This window comes from Rana temporaria, chromosome 7 (genome assembly GCF_905171775.1).
Source record: "Rana temporaria chromosome 7, aRanTem1.1, whole genome shotgun sequence".
Classification (NCBI taxonomy): domain Eukaryota; kingdom Metazoa; phylum Chordata; class Amphibia; order Anura; family Ranidae; genus Rana; species Rana temporaria.
Genome location: NC_053495.1, coordinates 172,989,162 through 173,008,795, shown reverse-complemented (window position 1 = coordinate 173,008,795; position 19,634 = coordinate 172,989,162). Strand labels below are relative to the sequence as shown.

The 19,634-nt window shown below is 46.0% G+C and overlaps 1 protein-coding gene across 4 annotated transcripts in view; it reads left to right on the top strand.

Annotated features, from left to right (window-relative positions):
- The window catches only part of OSBPL9 (oxysterol binding protein like 9), a 202,766-nt gene that overhangs the window by 28,683 nt on the left and 154,449 nt on the right, over positions 1 to 19,634 (top strand). For all 4 annotated transcript variants that reach the window (XM_040360489.1, XM_040360487.1, XM_040360488.1 and 1 more), the window contains exon 3: positions 14,430 to 14,508. In XM_040360489.1, coding sequence (XP_040216423.1) covers positions 14,430 to 14,508 — 79 coding nt within the window. The remainder of the gene's footprint in view (positions 1 to 14,429; positions 14,509 to 19,634) is intronic.

Sequence of the window (19,634 nt, the reverse complement as noted above, 5' to 3'; positions counted from 1 at the left end):
CCCGGGAGCCAGGGGGAGAAAAGGTGAGGTGATTAGGCGGATTCCACACACGGATCTAGGCAGGAAAGGATTTCAGAGCGGGAGCTCAGCGACTACACGTCTGCTCCCATCGCCATCTTGGACACGCCCCCCACGTTTTTTAATATTTAACTTTTTAATTAGAGCTTATTTTTATTGCATATTTATGATATTGATCATGAGATTGCATTATGACATTAGTGGGAACAAACTGTGACACATGGCACTGACTGATAAAAAAAAAAAAAAGTCAAGGGGGGGGGGGGGGGGGTTTGATTTCCCTTGACTTTTTTCCTACTCTGTTCAAAATTTTAACGAGGTTTGGCTAGACATACTTTAAGGTAACTTTATTGTAAGTATCATTTCTGAGTAAAGTTCTACAACGCATCATTTCCCTGGGTGGCAAGTAGGTGGCAGTATTGCTATGTCATGCAAACCAACGCTGCTCATCCCAAACCTGTCCAAGTCCCACCTGCAGGGCACTTTTTTGTAAATGTTTACACCATGTAGCTAATCTGCACTGCTAAGGTACTAATTACATCATCTCTACATTTGTGAGGTATTGCAGAGATTAGTCCCCCCCCCCCCCCCCAAGTTGAGTAACAAGTTTATTGCATTAAAATTACTTTAACAGTTCCAATAATTTTCCCCTTTACTTCCAGTACAATGTTGAATGTAAAACGTATCAATTACATTTCACTTGGGAAATGAAGTACTTGGGAGTGGACATCACTTGCTGTAGATAGAACTACAAATGGGAAATGCCAAGACCGGTGGCTGGGATTACAGGAGGGATGGCAGCCACCGGTCTTGCAAACAGGAAATGACAGGGCAGTACAGGTTTTTACTTTAAAACCAGCAGACTATTACAGAGGAACTACTGAGCTCAGAAGATGGATGGCATAGTGGGTGAAGGTAGGCGATCAATTGACATGGACAACAACGTTTTTGACCGGAGTTCTCCTTTAAATGAATTTGCCTTTACTTATGTTTTATACATACATACATACATACATCCGAAATACTTCATAATTCTTTTGATTTTCCTACAGAATACTGCTGTGAGTTTCCATGCTTTTGACATCATTGTTGACCTATTGTATAAGCCCATATGAGTCAGTAGAGTTGTTGACAGTGACCACTAATGATTCATATCGGCCAGGTTAGCCTTTTGTAAACAGGATCTTTTGTTCTTTTGTTTTCCGAAGTATAAATGTGCTTTTCACTGTGTGTTTTTAAATTTTAATAGATTTAACTTCGTGATTGTAAAGTCACGTTTTTTAAAAAACAAAAAAACAAACATGTTATCCTCCTTCTTTTTTTTTTTTTTCTCCTGCCCCCTACCTCCTATCGAGTGCCCCAGCAGCTTTCTTTGGGGGCACCCGAGCTGAGTCAGAGCATCCATTCAGACATGGAGCCTAGACCTGGCCCCGCCCCCTTACTCTAATTGGCTGGCTGACTTTGACAGTCATAGGAGCCAATGGCGCAGCTGCTGTGTCTCAGCCAATCAGCAGGAGAGTCTTAGACGACTTAGACTTTCGTGGACATCGCTGGAGAGAGAATGGGCTCAGGTAAGTAATTGGTAGGTGCTAGGGAGGCTGCCTGCTACACAGGTTTTTTTTTATCTTCATGCATAGATAGCATGAAGAAAAAAAAAACCTATATCTATATCTATATCTATATATATATAATAAGCTCTGACAGCTGTTTGGAAGGAAGAGCACGCAGGAACAGAGCTGAGGCTGTCAATCTGCTGGAGGTCCCTCCCTTGTCACCATTTTTTATTTTTGCTTGGGTGTCAGAAGTGACTCATGCTGATAGCAGAGGATTGAAGCAACAGACTTAAATTACACCTACATAGTTAGTCAGGTTGAAAAGACACAAGTCCAACCATAAAAATAAATAACAATAATATCATACAATCTAGGGTTGTCCCGATACCACATTTTTAAGACCGAGTACAAGTACCGATACTTTTTTTTTTTAAGTACTCGCAGATACCGATTATCGATCCTTCTTCTTTTTTTTTTTTAAATGTCATTTGTCAGTATTTTTTTTCTATTTTGGACAATTAAAAATTTCACAATTTTTTTTGTTTTTTACAATGCTTTCTCGGGTGGTGGATGGTGTGAGTGTGTTGGTCTTAACAGACCTCTGACATCTCACCTTTGAGACAGAGAAAGGGACTAAGGACAGTCCCTTTCTCAGCTGCACTGGAAATGAATGGACAGGAGACAGAGGCTCCTCTCCATTCATAAACTGAAGCATCGTAAACACAGGTTACAATGTTTCAGTTCTATGAATGAACAGAGTCAGTGATCACTGACACTGTTCATTTAGAAAAGGTAGGAGCCGGGTTTAGCGGCTCCTAGCGCCGCTCTCCATCCTGACAGAGGGGGTAGAGGAGGAGGACATGGAGGGTGGGACACGGAGGATGGAGGGGGGGACACGGAGCATGGAGAGGGAAAGCGGAGCACGGAGGGTGACAGCTGCGGCATGGAGGGGGGAGCGAAGCACGGAGGGTGACAGCTGCGGCATGGAGCGGGAGAGCGGAGCACGGAGGGTGACCGCTGCGGCACGGAGCGGGAGAGCCGAGCACGGAGGGTGACCGCTGCGGCATGGAGCGGGAGAGCGGAGCACGGAGGGTGACAGCTGCGGCATGAGCGGAGCACGGAGGGGGACAGCTGCGGCATGGAGGGGGAGAGCGGAGCACGGAGGGTGACAGCTGCGGCATGGAGGGGGAGAGCGGAGCACGGAGGGTGACAGCTGCGGCATGAGCGGAGCACGGAGGGGGACAGCTGTGGCATGGAGGGGGAGAGCGGAGCACTGAGGGTGACAGCGGTGGCATGGAGGGGGAGAGCGGAACATGGAGGGGGAGAGCGGAGCACGGAGGTTGACAGCTGCCACATGGAGGGTGACAGCTTCGGCACGGAGGGTGACAGCAGAACCGTGGAGGATAGCAGCGGCACGGAGGGGGGACGCGGAGCATGGAGGGGAGCGCAGAGCCAAGGAGGATAGAAGCGGTACAGAAGGGGGGACACGGAGCATGGAGGGGGAGAGCAGAACGGATGGGGGGAATTGGAGGAGGATACAGGCGGGTCAGGTATAGGGTGATGTATCGGAGCATTTTCCCCCGAGTACAAGTACTCGGGGAAATGCTTAGTATCGGTCACGATACCGATACTAGTATCGGTATCGGGACAACCCTAATACAATCCCATATACCCAATTCTATACCCACAGTTGATCCAGAGGAAGGCAAAAAAAAACAGCAGAGCATGATCCAATTTGCTACAGCAGGGGAAACCATTCCTTTCTGATCCCCCGAGAGGCAATCGAATAATCCCCGGATCAACTTTACCTATAAATGTCAGTAACCAGTTATATTATGTACATTTAAGAAAGAAACCAGGCCTTTCTTAAAAAGGAGGTCCATCCGTTTTTTGTTTCTTTTTAACCACTTCGTTACCGGGCCTATTTTGGCACTTTTCTCCTTTATGCAAAAATCACAATTTTTTTGCTAGAAAATTTATCAGAACCCCCAAACATTATATATATATATATATATATTTTAGCAGACACCCTAGGGAATAAAATGGCAGTCATTGCAACTTTTTTTCTCGCACGGTATTTGCGCAATCATTTTTCAAACGCCTCTTTTTAGGGTAAAAAACAGTTTCATGAGTTAAAAAATAACAAAACAGTAAAGTTAGCCCAATTTTTTTTGTATAATGTGAAAGACGATGTTACGCCGAGTAAATAGATACCTAACATGTCACGCTTTAAAATTGCGCACACTCATGGAATGGCGCCAAACTTCGGTACTTAAAAATCTCCATAGGCGATGCTTAAATTTTTTTTACAGGTTACCATTTTTGAGTTAGAGGAGATCTAGTGCTAGAATTGTTGCACACGCTCTAACGCACGCGATGATTCCTCACATGTGGGGTTCGAACGGTGTTTACATATGTGGGCGGGACTTGCATGAACGTTCGCTTCTGCACGCGAACGACCGGGACAGGGGCGTTTTAAAAAAAAAAAATTTTTTTTTTTTTATCACTTTTATTCATATTACAAGGAATGTAAACATCCCTTGTAATAAGAATCACTGTGACAGGTCCTCTTTATGGAGAGATGTGGGGTCAATAAGACCCCACATCTCTCCTACAGGCTTACAAGCATGAAATCGGTGAAAAAAAAATCACCGACTACATGCCGACAGCCGCGATAGTGGCTTTGTTTACTTTCAGGTACCGGGCGTGACGTCATAACGTCGCGCCCGGTCCTCCGACGGTCATAGAGATGACTGTGACCGTCTGGTCACCAGTCATCTCTATGGTTCACCAACGAGCGCCGGCCGATACGCTCTCCGGGCCCCCGATGGCACGGGAGAGCCCGGAGAAGCACCGGATGGCGGCGGGAGGGGGGGGGGACGTCCCTTCCCGCTGCCTAGAAGAACGATCGAGTGGCAGAACCGCCGCTTTGATCGTTCTTCTGGTGCACAGAATCGCCGGCTGAAGACGGCGATATCTGAATGATGCCTGCAGCTGCAGGCATTATTCAGATATCACCGCACAAAGCCGAGGACGTCCCAGGACGTCCTCTGGGTCTCAAGTGGTTAAAAGCCAGCAGCTACAAATACTGCAGCTGTTGACTTTTAAAAAATGGACACTTACCTATGCAGCGTGCCCGCGATGTCGGCAGACGAGGCCAAGGAGATCGCTCGTTCCTCGGCTGCTTCCGCTGCCATCCTCGGTGAGCGAATCAGGAAGTGAAGCCTTGCGGCTTCACAGCCCGATTACCTACTGCGCATGCGCGAGGGTCGCGGTGCGCCTTCACTTGTCCCCGCTCTCTCCTGGGAACAGTGTTTCCCAGAAGACAGCGGGGGGGTGACGTCACAAGGCTGGACTCCCGCGAGAGTTAGAACCCGGAAGTGGTGCAAATACCTGTCTGACGGGTATCTGCACCCCCCTCCCCCTGAAAGGTGCCAAATGTGACACCGCAGGGGGGAAGGGATCCAAAAAGCGGAGGTTCACTTTTTGTGTCAACCTCCGCTTTAAAGCAATCTACTGAGTTGGCCAGAACCACCTCTGGAGGGAGTCTATTCCACATTTTCACAGCTCTTACTGTGAAGAAACCTTTCCGTATTTGGAGATGAAATCTCTTTTCCTCTAGACGTAAAGAGTGCCCCCGTGTCCTTTGTGTTGACCGTAAAGTGAATAACTCAACACCAAGTTCACTGAATGGACCCCTTATATATTTGATCATATCCCCCCTTAATCTCCTCTCCTCAAGAGAATAATATCGGTTTCTCTAATCTCTCCTCATAGCTGAGCTCCTCCATGCCTTTTTTCTTTTTTATTCCTTTGACAATGTGAACTAAAACTCACGCAAATAAATTGCTTTCCAATTCATTCCATTTAGGTTTTCATTTGATTACCCAGTAATATAAAGTATTAATTATAAAGAAATGTTTGCTTGATTTTTACCATCACCATCAAAAAGTTCCTAACCTTTCTCATTATTAGTTTTGCTTTTAATCTTTTAAAAGGAAAGCAAAAATGCCTTTAACCACTTGCCTACTGTGCACATACACCCCCTTCCTGCCCAGACGAAATTTTAGCTTCCGGCACTGCGTCACTTTAACTGACAATTGCGCGGTCATGCGACGAGGCTCCCGAACAAAATTGACGTCCTTTTTCTCCCACAAATGGAGCTTTCTTTTAGTGGTATTTGAACGCCTGTGTGGTTTTTATTTTTTGGGCTATAAGCAAAAAAAAGATCGTAAATTTTGAAAAAAAACACTATTTTTTACTTTTTGCTATAATAAATATCCCATTTAAAAAAAATAAAAATAAAAATGTTATCTAAAGTTTAGGCCGATACATATTTTTGGTAAAAAAAAAAAGAAAATCGCAATAACCGTATAGTGACTGGTTTGCGCAAAAGTTATATTGCATACAAAATAGGGGACATAATTATGATTTTTTTTCGGGACTGCGACGACACAGCGGACACATCGGACACTTTTGACACATTTTTGGGACCATTCACATTTATACAGTGAACAGTGCTATACAGTAAATATGCATTGATTACTGTTAACCACTACGGGGGCGGTGAAGGGGTTAAATGTGTTGCCTGGTGAGTGTTCTAACTGTAGGGGGAGGGGGGTGACTGGGGGAGGTGACCGATCTGTGTCCCTATGTACAAGGGACACAGTATCGGTCTCCTCTCCCTGACAGGACGTGGATCTTTGTGTTTACACACAGAGCTCCACGTCCCTGCTCAGTTACTGGGCAATCGCGGGTGCCCGGCGGCCGCCGGGCACGCGCATTGTGTTCCCAGTAACGCGACGGGTGCGCACGCCCCCTAGCGGCTTTCAATGACAGGACGTCATATAACGTCCTGTCAGAATAACTGAGCTACTTTGCCGTCGTCATTTGACGGCGGCTGGTAGTAGAGCGGTTAAAGAATTAATCAAAGCATAGAAAATCAAGCCGGGTACACACGTGTGTGTGTGTTAAAACCCAGTAGGCTGAACAACAAGAAAACAGAATAACTTGTCCGGGGCTGCTGTACTAACTATGCAATGTTCGTACAACAGTCTCCCCCTCTTGTGTTCTCACAGCGGGGAGCCCCCCCGCCAGAACACACCAGTCTTGTACACACAGGTCGAATGTTTTTTTTTTTTTTTTACAATTTCTTTATTTTTCAAAATAAATTTTCCTCTTCATTTGTACAAAACATGGGAAGTAGCAATCATCTTAACAAATATAAGTAATTAGATCCAGATACTTTCCAAAGAATTTATCACAATACAATCTCTCTATACACTCCTCGAGAGAGAGGAAGAGAAGAAAGAAAGAAAAAGGAAACAAAACAAGAGGGAACCAAACAATCCTATTCCTACCATTGGGGTCTTCCCATCTTCCTTATTTATTTCCTATCCTCCCACTCACTGAATTATGGCTTGGACAGTTGATTCCCAAAATTAATCCATAAACAAAAAAGGGGGGGGGGCACTACAAGGGTCAGCATTTGTTAAAAAAAAACAAAAAAAAAAATCATATTTCCTAATATTTAGGCATGGGGGGACGCTATCCCATGCCTTCCCTTCTATTATTTTATTATAACCCACTCCCAGTGCTCTCTCCCCCCATGGTACTTATGGTTCCCTCTCGAATGTTTGTTTCTATTGAAGCGGCCGATGCAGCCTGATATTCGGGCCGTGTGCATGACCCTTAAAGCAGAGGTTCGCACAAAGTGAACCTCCGCTTTTTGGATCCCTCCGGTGTCATATTTGGCACCTTTCAGGGGGGTGCAGATTCCGGGTCCAGCCTCATGACGTCACCCCCCCCACCCCCCCCGCTGTCTTTTGGGAAACACTGTTCCCAGGAGAGAGCAGGGACCAGTGACTGCGTGCCGCGATCCTCACGCATGTGCGGTAGGGAATCGGGCAGTGGAGCCGCAAGAAAAAAAAACGCGTGGACCTCCGTTTTTAAGGCTTAAAGTGGTTCTAAACATTCTATGCAGATATGGAAAAAATTAAAAAAAAACACGCTTGTGTGCAGCAGCCCTCCCAATACCTGAGCTCCATCTCAATCCAACGATGTTGCACTAGAGCCTCGGCTGTGTGCGACTCTTTCTCCTTATTGGCTGAGACACAGCAGTGGGTGACATTGGCTCCCTCTGCTGTCCATTAAAGTCCTTAAACCAATGAGAAGAGAGGAGGGGTGGTGTGAGCCACGGTTCTGTGTCTGAGTGGACACAGAAAGCAGCAGCTTGCCTTGGGTACCCCAATACCATACTGCTTGCTGTGGGGGTATTTAAAAGGAGGGAGGGACCCGGAGTTCCAACGAGGGACCTGAGAGGAGGATCTGGGTGTTAGAGCAGGTAAGTATAACATGTTTGTTATTTTTAAACAAATAACAAAACTTAAAAGGAAAATCTTCGCTGTTCGAGCCGGTTCACACTGGGGCGACTAGTCAGGCTGCTCTGCCGCCTGACGAGTCGCGTCCCATTCAATGCAATGGAACCGTTCTAATAGGAGCGACGCAAGTCGCTCCGAATTAGAAAAAGGTTCTTGCACGACTTCGGGGGCGGCTCGGGGCGACCTGCATTGACTTCTATACAGAAGTCGTTTTGCAGGTCGCCCCCAAAGTCGTGCCGCGGAAGTGTGAACCGGCTCTTAATTTTGATCAGATTTTATTTTTAACTGCTTAAATGGGTATCTTTTAGCAACCTATATAGTCATATATGCAGGTAGTGTAGGGTTGGCGCCTAATCCTGGCTGAGATTTGTCCAGGCACAATTACATTTTTAGATATTCCCAGTGACATAGCAATTCTGCATTCCTTCCTTTTTTTTTTTTTTTTTTCTAAGTTCAGTTTATAGTATCCAGCTAAAAGATATTTATTTTAATTATTTTTCTCCAGTTTTCAGCACAACTCTTTCTAATTTTAGCTTGAGGAGGGATTTGAACTCCTCCTGGGTTTTTATTGCTGTCTGGGCCTCTGTTGCAGATATATTTACTCTCGCTTCCTGTCCTGATACCTCTCCCAACAGCAACACAGACATATCTTTCTAACAGAGCCCTGGATACAGTAAAAACCTGATAGGGGTCTCCAAATCTAGATCAGGGGTCTCCAAACTGTGGCCCGAGGGCCAGATGTGGCCCTTTGCTGGCCTTTATGCGGCCCTTGGGGCACTATTTCTCCCACTGACACCAACAATGGGGAACTATGGGCCAGATCCACAGACGGAGTACGCCGGCGTATCTACTGATACGCCGGCGTACTTTCAAATTACCCGCGTCGTATCGTTGTTTTGAATCCTCAAACCAAGATACGACGGCATATGGCTTAGATCCGACAGATGTACGTCCTCGTACGCCTTCGGATCTTAGATGCAATACTTCGGCGTCCGCTGGGTGGCGTTCTCGTCGTTTTCCGCGTCGGGTATGCAAATTAGCTATTTCTGACGATCCATGAACATACGCGCGGCCGTCGCATTCTCTTAGGTCGTCTCTAGTCGGCTTTTTCCGGCGTATAGTTAAAGCTGCTATTTTGCGGCGTATAGTTAGACTTGCCATGTTAAGTATGGCCGTCGTTCCCGCGTCGAAATTTTAATTTTTTTTTTTTTGAAATTCATCGTCCGTGAATGGGGATGGACGGAATTCACGTCTAAGTTTAAAAAAATTACGTCGTTGCGACGTCATTTAGCGCAATGCATGGCGGGAAATTTAGAAACGGAGCACGCGCAGTTCATTCGGCGCGGGGACACGCTTCATTTAAATGAAACACGCCCCCTAATCGCCGATTTGAATTCCGCCGCCAGAAATACACTACGCCGCTGTAACTTACGGCGCAAAATCTTTGAGGATTCGAAAGAACGCCAGGTAAGGTATGGCGGCGTAGCGTATCTCTGATACGTTGCGCCGATCTATTTCTATGTGGATCTGGCTCTATACATTTTACTGATACCAATGATGGAATGCTATTCCTCCTACTAATGGGGGGGAATACTCCTCCTATTGACCACCAACCCTGAGGCCATATTTATTCTCACTGATGTTGGGCCCGTGACATTTTCTGCCCCTGCTGGCCACAATCCGGCCCTCCTAAAGTCTGAAGGACAATAAAGTGGCCCTTTGTTTGAAAATTTTGGAGACCCCTGCACTAGATAAAAGGTTTTAGCCTAATTTTGTCTTTTAATTTGGCTTTTCAGATTTTCCCATCCTAAGTAATATGTAACGCCAACGGTTTGCAAAGAGCTTTACAAAAAAAAAAAGACTGCGCAGTTAGTTAGTTCTATAATCTAGAGGCACAGGGAAGTGATACTACAGCGAATACGTGTGTGTGGTGGGGGGGGGGGGGGCGCGGTGTGAGTTGTTTTAACAAAGTAAGATCCAATTGCTAGCTATAGCTGGGATAGGCTTGCCTGAAATTACAAGTTTTCAAGGGTTGCCTAAGGCCAGGTTCACACTAGAGGTCGACCGATATATCGGTCGGCCGATATATCGGCCGATATTTGGCCGTTTTTGTGAAATCGGCATCGGCCGATTATCGTGAAAAAATCGGCCGATTCGCCGCTACAATATCCAGGCCTTGAGGTCCCTTGCCTTCCAGTCATGTACTGACCAGTCACCAGTGCCCCCGCCCCCGCCATGAATCCTCCATCCGCATTGGCCTCTGCTACTCACCGCAGGTCCTGGAAGTCTACGTACGGCGGCGAGTAGGGGCGTGACGTCACGGTCCTTCCCCTGCAGCTCGCGGTCCACTCCGTGCTCACATTGCAAGTAGGGGGCCACGCCTGTCTCTCACGTCACCCTTGCGTGCCCCACCCCCTGCTGCTCCTGGTTCCCGGGTCTTCTACTGGCTCTCCGTTGCGAGTAGAGGCGTGACGCCCAGTGCGCGCCCCGCCCCCTGCTACTCCTTCCCGGCTTCTTATTTTGCAGCATCCCCTGCATTCGAGCTAGGTATGTGGCATATTCGTTCATTGATGTAGATCACTATGGGCATTTATTTTTTGTCAACACTAACACTGCTGGGCAAGGTCACGCTGATGGGCACTTTTTTATGTTAAGGGGCACTCTGATGGGTATATTTTTAATGTGCGCACTGATGAGCATATTGTTTTAAGAGGCACACTGATGGACACATTTTGTTGTGCCCATCAGATTGCCCCTTAACATAAAATATGCCCATCAGCATACACATTAAAAATATACCCATCAGAGTGCCCCTTAACATAAAATTTGCCCATCAGAGTGTCCCTTAATAACAATAAATGTGCTCATGGGCACATTTTATGTTATTAAGGGACACTGTGATGGGCAAATTTTATGTCAAGGGGCACTCTGATGGGCACAACAAAACTTTTATGTTAAGGGGCACGCTGATGGGTATATTTTTAATGTGTTCGCTGATGGGCATATTGCATGTTAAGGGGCACTCTGATGGGCAAATTTTATGTTAAGGAGCACGTTTTGTTGTGCCCATCAGAGTGCCCCTTAACATAAAATGTGCCCATCAGCGTGACCCTTATTTTAAGTTAAGGGGCACAATGCATCCCCACCCATCCCTCTCCACAACACATGGCTGTGGAGGAGGCGGGTACAGAGAGAGGTGGCTGTGGAGGAGGCGGGTACAGAGAGGTGGCTGTAGAGGAGGGGGTACAGAGAGGTAGCTTTACAGCCACCTCTGTACCTCCCTCCGCCACAACCACCTCTCTGTACCTCCCTCCTCCACAACCACCTCTCTGTACCTCCCTCCTCCACAACCACCTCTCTGTACCCCCCTCCTTAAAATGACTAAGATTGTATTTTTTTTCTTTTTTAATAATTATGAGGTGGCACTGATGGGCTGCACTGGTGGGCACTAATGAGGTGGTACTGATGGACACTAATGGGCTGAACTGGTAGGCACTGATGAGGTTGCACTGACAGGCTGAACTGGTGGACACTAATGAGGTGGCACTGATGGACACTGATAGGCTACACTGGTGAGCTGCATTGGTGGGCACTGATGGACACTGATAGGCTACACTGGTGAGCTGCATTGGTGGGCACTGATGGACACTGATAGGCTGCACTCCACCTTTCCACCCTGAACAATAACCTCCTCCCCAACCTAGGTTTTCTAAAATAATGGGAAAGAAAAAAAAAATCGGCCTAAAATATCGGCCGCAAAAATCGGCCTAAAATATCGGCCATCGGCCGCCCCGATTTTGAAATATCGGCATCGGTATCGGCCAGAGAAAAACCCATATCGGTTGACCTCTAGTTCACACATATGTGAATTGAATGTGGGCTTCTCTGCATCCAATTCGCATGACAGGAGAGTGTGACCGTCTCTTTATAGAGCGGGTTCACACATCTTCGGGTAGCCACGGTCCGCATTGGAGAAGGGTCCTGTGCGTCTTCTGGTCTGATTCAAGGAAAAATTTAGACCCGATTAGACTGGGTGGTGACGTCTCTTCCCCTTCCCGCTATCCAGGGGTACCAGGCAGGGCTGCCCTCTCTCTCTCCAGCATTGTTCGAATTGCTATGGAACCGGTGGCGGAGGCACTGCGGGTCTCTCCACACATAAAAGGACTAAAAATAGCGTGGCTGGAGGAGAGGGTAGCTCTGTACGTGGGTGACCTCCTACTCTTTTTGAAAAACGCAGACTCCCCCCTTAGAGGAGCGCTGCAAGTATTGACAGATTTCTCTAAACTAACAGGATTACGGGTGAACTGGACAAAATCCCAATTGCTAGCTATTGAACCTGAGGCAAAACGACTAGCCCCGCCAGATCTCCAACTGCAATGGGTAGACGAAATGGTGTACTTGGGGGTGCGTGTCTCGAAGGACGCGTCCAGCTTTATCCCCCTTAACCTGGAGCCGGTGGTCCAAGAAGTCAAGGCCAAACTAAAAGCCTGGGAGAACCTTCCTCTATCCTTATTAGGCCGCATTAACTTAATTAAAATGAAAATCATACCTAAATGTACCTACCTATTCCGTAATTCCCCACAATGGATACCTTGCTCATTTTTTACGAAACTGAACATTCTCCTCCTTCCTCTGGGGCCCAGACCACCGTAGGTTTAAATTGTGCACACTGATGCGTCCGGTGTCGTGGGGGGGTTTGGCGTTTCCGGACTGCCAGAAATATTTTCTGGCAGCCCAGCTGGTCACGGCAGTTTGGTGGCTGGTGCCAGACGCATCCAACCCGGCGTCGGTGGTCAGGTCTATGGAGGCCGTAACACATTTACCCCTTCGAGGTCTCAAAGCTCCATACGATTTGACCGCCTCCATGCACACGACTCTAAGGGCCTGGAGGGACAGGGACTTGAGAGATTCCCACAGAATGCAGTCTCCCCACACGCCCCCCTATGGAACAACCATACCTTATCCCATCTTTACTCACTAACAGACCCTAAAATATGGGCCAAATGTGGTATTAAACTGATATCTGACCTCACCACCGGCGCGGCTATACACCCCCCCCCCCCATTTCAATCATCTAGTATCCCACAACAATGTGCCTCCCTTGCATCTATTTCGCTATATACAACTGCATTTAAAGCCCAAATAATATCCAACGACACGCAAATTGTGCAATCCGATCTAGAGAGGGTCATTGGATATGAATGCACCAGGAAGTCGACCTCGGTCCTCTATGGGCATCTCCTTGGAGTTTCCTCTCCAGATCTGTCAAACTTAAATGGACCTCTCGAAACAGTTTTCTTTCAAAATGCTAAGAGAACTGCATAAATAACATTCAATAGCATTGGTTCTTAAAGCGGGAGTTCACCCATTTATTTATTTTTTTACCTTTTCCTCTTAGATTCCTGCTCGTTTTGTCTAGGGGAATCGTCTAGTTGTTTTAAAATATGAGCAGTACTTGCCCGTTTTTGAGATGCATCTTCTCCGTCGGCTTCCGGGTATGGGTCTTCGGGAGCGGGCGTTCCTTCTTGATTGACAGTCTTCCGAGAGGCTTCCGACGGTCGCATCCATCGCGTCACTAGTAGCCGAAAGAAGCCGAACGTCGGTGCGGCTCTATACTGCGCCTGCGCACCGACGTTCGGCTTCTTTCGGAAAATCGTGACGCGATGGATGCGACCGTCGGAAGCCTGTCAATCAAAATAGGAACGCCCAGTCCCGCAGCCCATACCCGGAAGCGACGGAGAGGATGCATCTCGTAAACCGTAAGTACTGCTCATATTTTAAAACAACTAGCCGATTCCCCTAGACAAAACGAGCATCAATCTAAGGGGAAAAAGTATATTGTACGGGTGAACCTCCGCTTTAAAGTGAGCTATTGTATAATTGTTTACTTGCGATACCATATGTGACCAGCAGGTGGTGCTGCAAATGAGATCTGTAATATTGGCTATTGGGTTGGTAAGAGATGGGGGCTTGAGAAAATTGCAATAAAAAGTGTGTGTTTTTATATATATATATTGTGTGTATCTATAAAAAAAATTGTAGCGTGTTTATTTATTTATAATCATCTAGTGTAAAAGTTGCCTTTTAAACAAGTCTGCTTCTAGACTTTACTAATGCCTAGGTCCAAAACGATGTACAATGTGATCCCTCCTGTTATACAAGTCTTAAGAACATAAAACAGCAGTTGGTATAGGAAACCTTTTCAGATTGCATCAAGTTGTATTTTAAGTTTTTTGAGGCTTTTTAATAGCCGTCCCCCTTTTTCTCCAGAACTGTGGAGCTGTGCCAGGAAGGTGGTCACGTTCCTCCCCTCCAGTTTACTAAATGTGGAGTGCAAGGACGCTTGCGAGATAATTGCACATTCCTTCCTACTACGTGGTCCTCCCTCCTGGCTGCTCTGCTGCAGTGCTGTAGTAATACTGTATGTACTGCTGATGTCACTGCTACTCTGTTTAGCATTCTCCTCTTTGTTCCACAGGGGGCTGTGATTGGTATTGACGATGAGGACGACAGCACCTTTACTATAACCGTCGATCAGAAAACCTTTCATTTTCAGGGTGAGCAAAAAAAAAAAATCTACCTCTTGTATGTGTTGCTGTGTGTGCCTGGCGTTGCGCCCTGCCTTGCAGATTTCAGTTGCTACAGCCCGGGGTTGCTGGTCTAAGCAGTGTGGATACTTGTGCTGGGATGGGATAGCGTGTTGCTCTGCAGTGGGTAGATACGTGCTAGACATGAATATGACTAGAAGATTGGAGCCATTTCCTATTTCAACAGCTGACTCATGGAAGAAAACTCTGCATTGTGCCGCCTGCATCCACTCTGCTTTTCACTTGAAGAGCCTGCCCGACGGAATGCCTGTGGAGCCTTTGTATGGGAATAAATCATAGGCAGGCGGTCTACACTGTAATCCATCTACCTGCTGTGGCCTTCCTAAGGTGGAGTTGTTCTCAGAGACTACAAGTTTTCTCATTTCTTTTCATCTGCATTTTCCTATCACCATTTCAGTGCTTTCTTAACCATTTCCGATCATAACTTCACAAATCAATGCCGTCTGTCACTGCTATGTTTCGGCATTGCATGCTGTGGCTCAACCGTAGAAAGGGTAAGGTGGAACTCTTGATGTGCTTGGCTCGTTATGTGCACGGAGTTCGCTGTAAGTGGTCAAACACTGCTGTTGATTGATTCTGCATGTTCAAATCTGCTGCATGCTTCTGCACAGCCTGTGCAGCAAGGGTGGGAAGTCCTGCAGGGTATGCTGGAACATGTGGTGCCTGTTGAGAAACTACAAGCTCCAGCATACCATACACACACACATAGACTCTGAGTCTGGTTCAAACCGTTCCTGGAATGCTTCCCTTACACACTATACATTTTATCATTATCGTATATTATATCTATGTACAATTATTCCTAGTTGCTAATGGCGATTAGACATAACATTTTTATAAGGCAACAATATATATATATATATATATATATATATATATATATATATATATATATATATTAGTGTGTGTGTGTGTGTGTGTGTGTGTGCATGCACACACGCATATGCATGCACACACTCATGCACACACTCATACACACACGCATATGCATGCACACACTCATACACAATCATACACACGCATATGCATGCACACACTTATACACAATCATACACACACGCATATGCATACACACACACACACACACGCATATGCATGCACACACACACACACACGCATATGCATGCACACACACACACACGCATATGCATGCACACACTCATACACACACGCATATGCATGCACACAATTATACACACACTCATACACATTCATACACACACGCATATGCATGCACACACTCATACACAATCATACACATATGCATGCACACACACACACACACTCATACACACACGCATATGCATGCACACACTCATACACACATGCATATGCATACACACACTCATACACATGCATACACACATACACACACACACACACACACACACACACACATATGCATGCATACACACGGTTGTGGGACTTTGATTATATTATGGCTAAATGCTTCTAATACCTTTTTTTTAAAGAAGAACTCTAGTACACAACAAATTACCGGGCAGCAGTTGTGACTAGGCTTCTAATCAATGCATTTTGTAGAACGAGGGAGCGGCCGCTGTTTTATGGTTTCCAGAACCTGCAGAATCGGGACATTTTGAAAATTAGGCTTGATGCCCTGCCACGGATGCAGCATTTTTTAGTTTGGAGCATTCTGCTTTAAGCCATAAACAAACACTTGTTTTATATAGCCATGGCTGGAGTTCTTCTTTAATTGGCACTTTTGTTCATGATTCAGTATTGGGCGCCCTCTGTATTTTAGGGATTTCAGTTTTATATCGCTTCTATTCTTTGGATGTGTTTATATAAAATGAGTACAGCACAGTTGCTTTGAACGTTCTGTGTGGCATACTGCACTGGCGTCTGCGATCGCTCTGCTGATTGTGCCAGCGATCACGAAGCGGCCCTGACTGGCTGTATGTAGCAGATGATGGTTCTCGGAGTCAGACTTTTAATTACAGCGTCATGCTGTGCTATTGACAAGTAATCCGGTTGTTTTTTTACTTCTGGCTACATATCTTCTATTTTATGCTTCCATCCTAAAGGGGCTTGTTTTCTCTGTATGCATGCTAATATTATGTAATAGTTTGAAAATGCAGGGGTCATGCCTACAGCTGTAAAACATTAACAGGAATGCGTAAGAAGCGATGGATCATAAATGTATACTGCTAGTTAAACATAAACGTAAAAGAAACACGGGTGACTTTGATTTTTCAAACCTGTGATGAACTCCAGAGAAGCTGCTAAATACACATTGCTTGTATCAACTGCTTTACCAGGCAAAGGATTTATATTTCTTGTAGTCCAGACAAGCCTGCCAGACAGCACAGCCAAGTCCTGGACTATTTTGCGCACTACACTGCAGATAAACACTACGTTATTGTCCAAGACTTGAGGGTAGTAGTAGCGTGTTGAAAATCTACAGTGGGGAAAATAATTATTTGATGCCCTGCAGGTTTTGTAAGTTTTCCCATTACAAAGAAATGGTCTATAATTTTTATCATAGGTGTATTTTAAAGTGGTGTTTTTTATGCTACAGGTAAGTACCTTATTTATTGGGGTATAGCGCGCACCACTAAGGCTGCATTCACACCTAAGCGACAAAACGCCCGACGCGGGACGCTTCTGCCGCTAGAGGGGAGAATTCCCATTGCTGTCTATGGAGATGGTTCACATCTCATAGACGCGCAACGCCTGTCGCCTGAAAAAAAGTCCCGGACCCTTTTTTTCACGCGTCAGGCGCGTTTTCCCATAGACAGCAATGGGAATACTTTAGGAAAAAAAAAAAAAAAAAAATTGAAACATTTGTACTCGCGGCAAATCTGCCGCTACACGCGAACGCGGCTGTCGCTTAGGTGTGAATGCAGCCTAAAGTTGCCCCGAAATCCCTGTGAAAAAAAGATTTTTGTACTTAGTTTGGTGTCTTGCACGGCGGCCTCGTCGGGTCCGGCGTCCGTCTGCGGGTGTCTTCTTCGTCGGGTCCGGCGTCCTTCTGCGGCGTCCTCCCCGCTCGTTTCCCGCGCCGAGTTTGAATACTGCGCCGGCATATACCGAGCGCAGTACACTCGCGTATAGTCGGCAATGCTCGCGCTGACGTCCTGGATGTACAGGACGTGAGCGCGAGTGTAGCCGAGACTGCCCGACTATACACAAGTGTACTGTGCTCGGTATATGTTGGTGCAGTATTCAAACTCGGCGCGGGAAAGCGGGTATCGGCGTATATCGTGCACCCACAATTTTGCCCTGAATTTTGCAAAATAGTGCACGGTATACGCCGATAAATACTGTGTGTGTGTGTGTGTGTGTGTGTGTGTGTGTGTGTGTGTGTATATATGTATGTATATATATATATATATATTATATATATATATATATATATATTTTATTATAAAGCCTATATAGGGCTTACCTGTAGCTACCAGGATATCTCCTAAACCTGCACGGTTTAGGAGAGATATCCCCTGTCCCCTGCATGTGCTGATGTCCTCAGCAAATGCGCACTAAAGCTGAGCCGTGATACCCGGAAGTAACCCCCGGGAGAGATGCTGCCGGAGGGGGGGGGTGAGGGGGCATTGATCTAAGATAAGTAATTCATAATGAGCTAATATGCTATGCATACTAGCTCATTATGCCTTTTTGTCTTGCAGGTTTTTTTTTTTATTAGATTGGGTTTACAACCACTTTAAATGATAGCGACAGAATATCAACCAAAAATCCAGAAAAAAACACATGATCCAAATATTATAAATTGAGTTGCAGCTCGGTGAGTAAAAGAAGTATTTGATCCCCTTCCAACCAACAATAATTCTGGCTCCCACAGGCTGGCTACATACAGTATGTGCTCATGTGGTTCACAGATTAGTCCAGTCAATTTAGGCCCCTTTCCCACAGGCGCCTCTGACAGATGGATGGAAAATAGGACTACCATCCGTCTGGCTTTGGCCGACAGGATCAGATAATAGCGGATGTCGGCGCATATGTCACCGTTGACATCTACTGCTCCATATGGGTAAATTAAGTGTTCGGTTTGCCTGAAAAACTGACAGGTGGACCTGATCGGAACCGCCAGTGTGAAAGGAACCTTAAGAAGGTGCTTTTAACGACATCTTTATGTGTATAAAAGACACCTTGTTCCATTCAAACCTCACTATCACGGGCAAGACAAAAGGGCTGTCCTAGAACTTCAGGGACACGATTGTAGACCTGCACAAGGCTGGAATGGGCTACAAGACCATCAGCAAGAAGCTTGGTGAGAAGAAAGCAACTGTTAGAGCGATTTATTTTAACCTCTTCCCTACCGAATCATAGTAATATGACGTCGGCAGGGACCTTTCGTCCTTCAGACTGGACGTCATATGACGTCCTTGCTTTTCCCCGCCGCATTGCTCGGGACCCGGTGCGTGTGCCCGGCGGCCGCGATGTCCGCCGGGCACCCGCGATTGCCCGCAATAACGGCAGGACCATGGATCCATTTAAAAAAAAAAAAAAAAAACTTTGCCTTTAGTGTTCCTTTAAGGATTTAGAGAAGATCTGTAAAGAGGGGACCAAAATCCCTCCTGAGATGTCTGCAAACTTGGTAACCAACTACAACAAATGTCTTACCTCTGTGCTTGCCATCAAGGGTTTCTCCACCAAGTACCAAGTCATGTTTTGCTTGGGGATCAAATACTTATTTTACTCACTGAACTGCTACTCAATTTGTATCGTGTGTTTTTTTTTTTTTTCCCCAGCGTTTTTGGTTTATATTCTGTCTGATACAAAGAAATTAAGGGTCTATATTTTTTAAGTGGGCAAAAATCTGCAGGGGATCGAATAATAAGCCCCCCCCCCCCCCTGTAATCACCTCTACTGTAAACCTGTTCATAGACAACACTGTGCAAAGGAATAGAAAGCTGACTGTCTTAGTGCTGCTCATCCCTCTGCCTGGCTAAGTGCTCTGGTGTTTACTAGAGGCCGATATCAAGGCGTGCCGTATATAGCTTTGACCTATGTCTAGGTCAAAAATGCATGATGAATAAAAAATATATAACTGACATGCATGCATTGTGTTTTTTACATCTGCCTGGTGTCTAGAT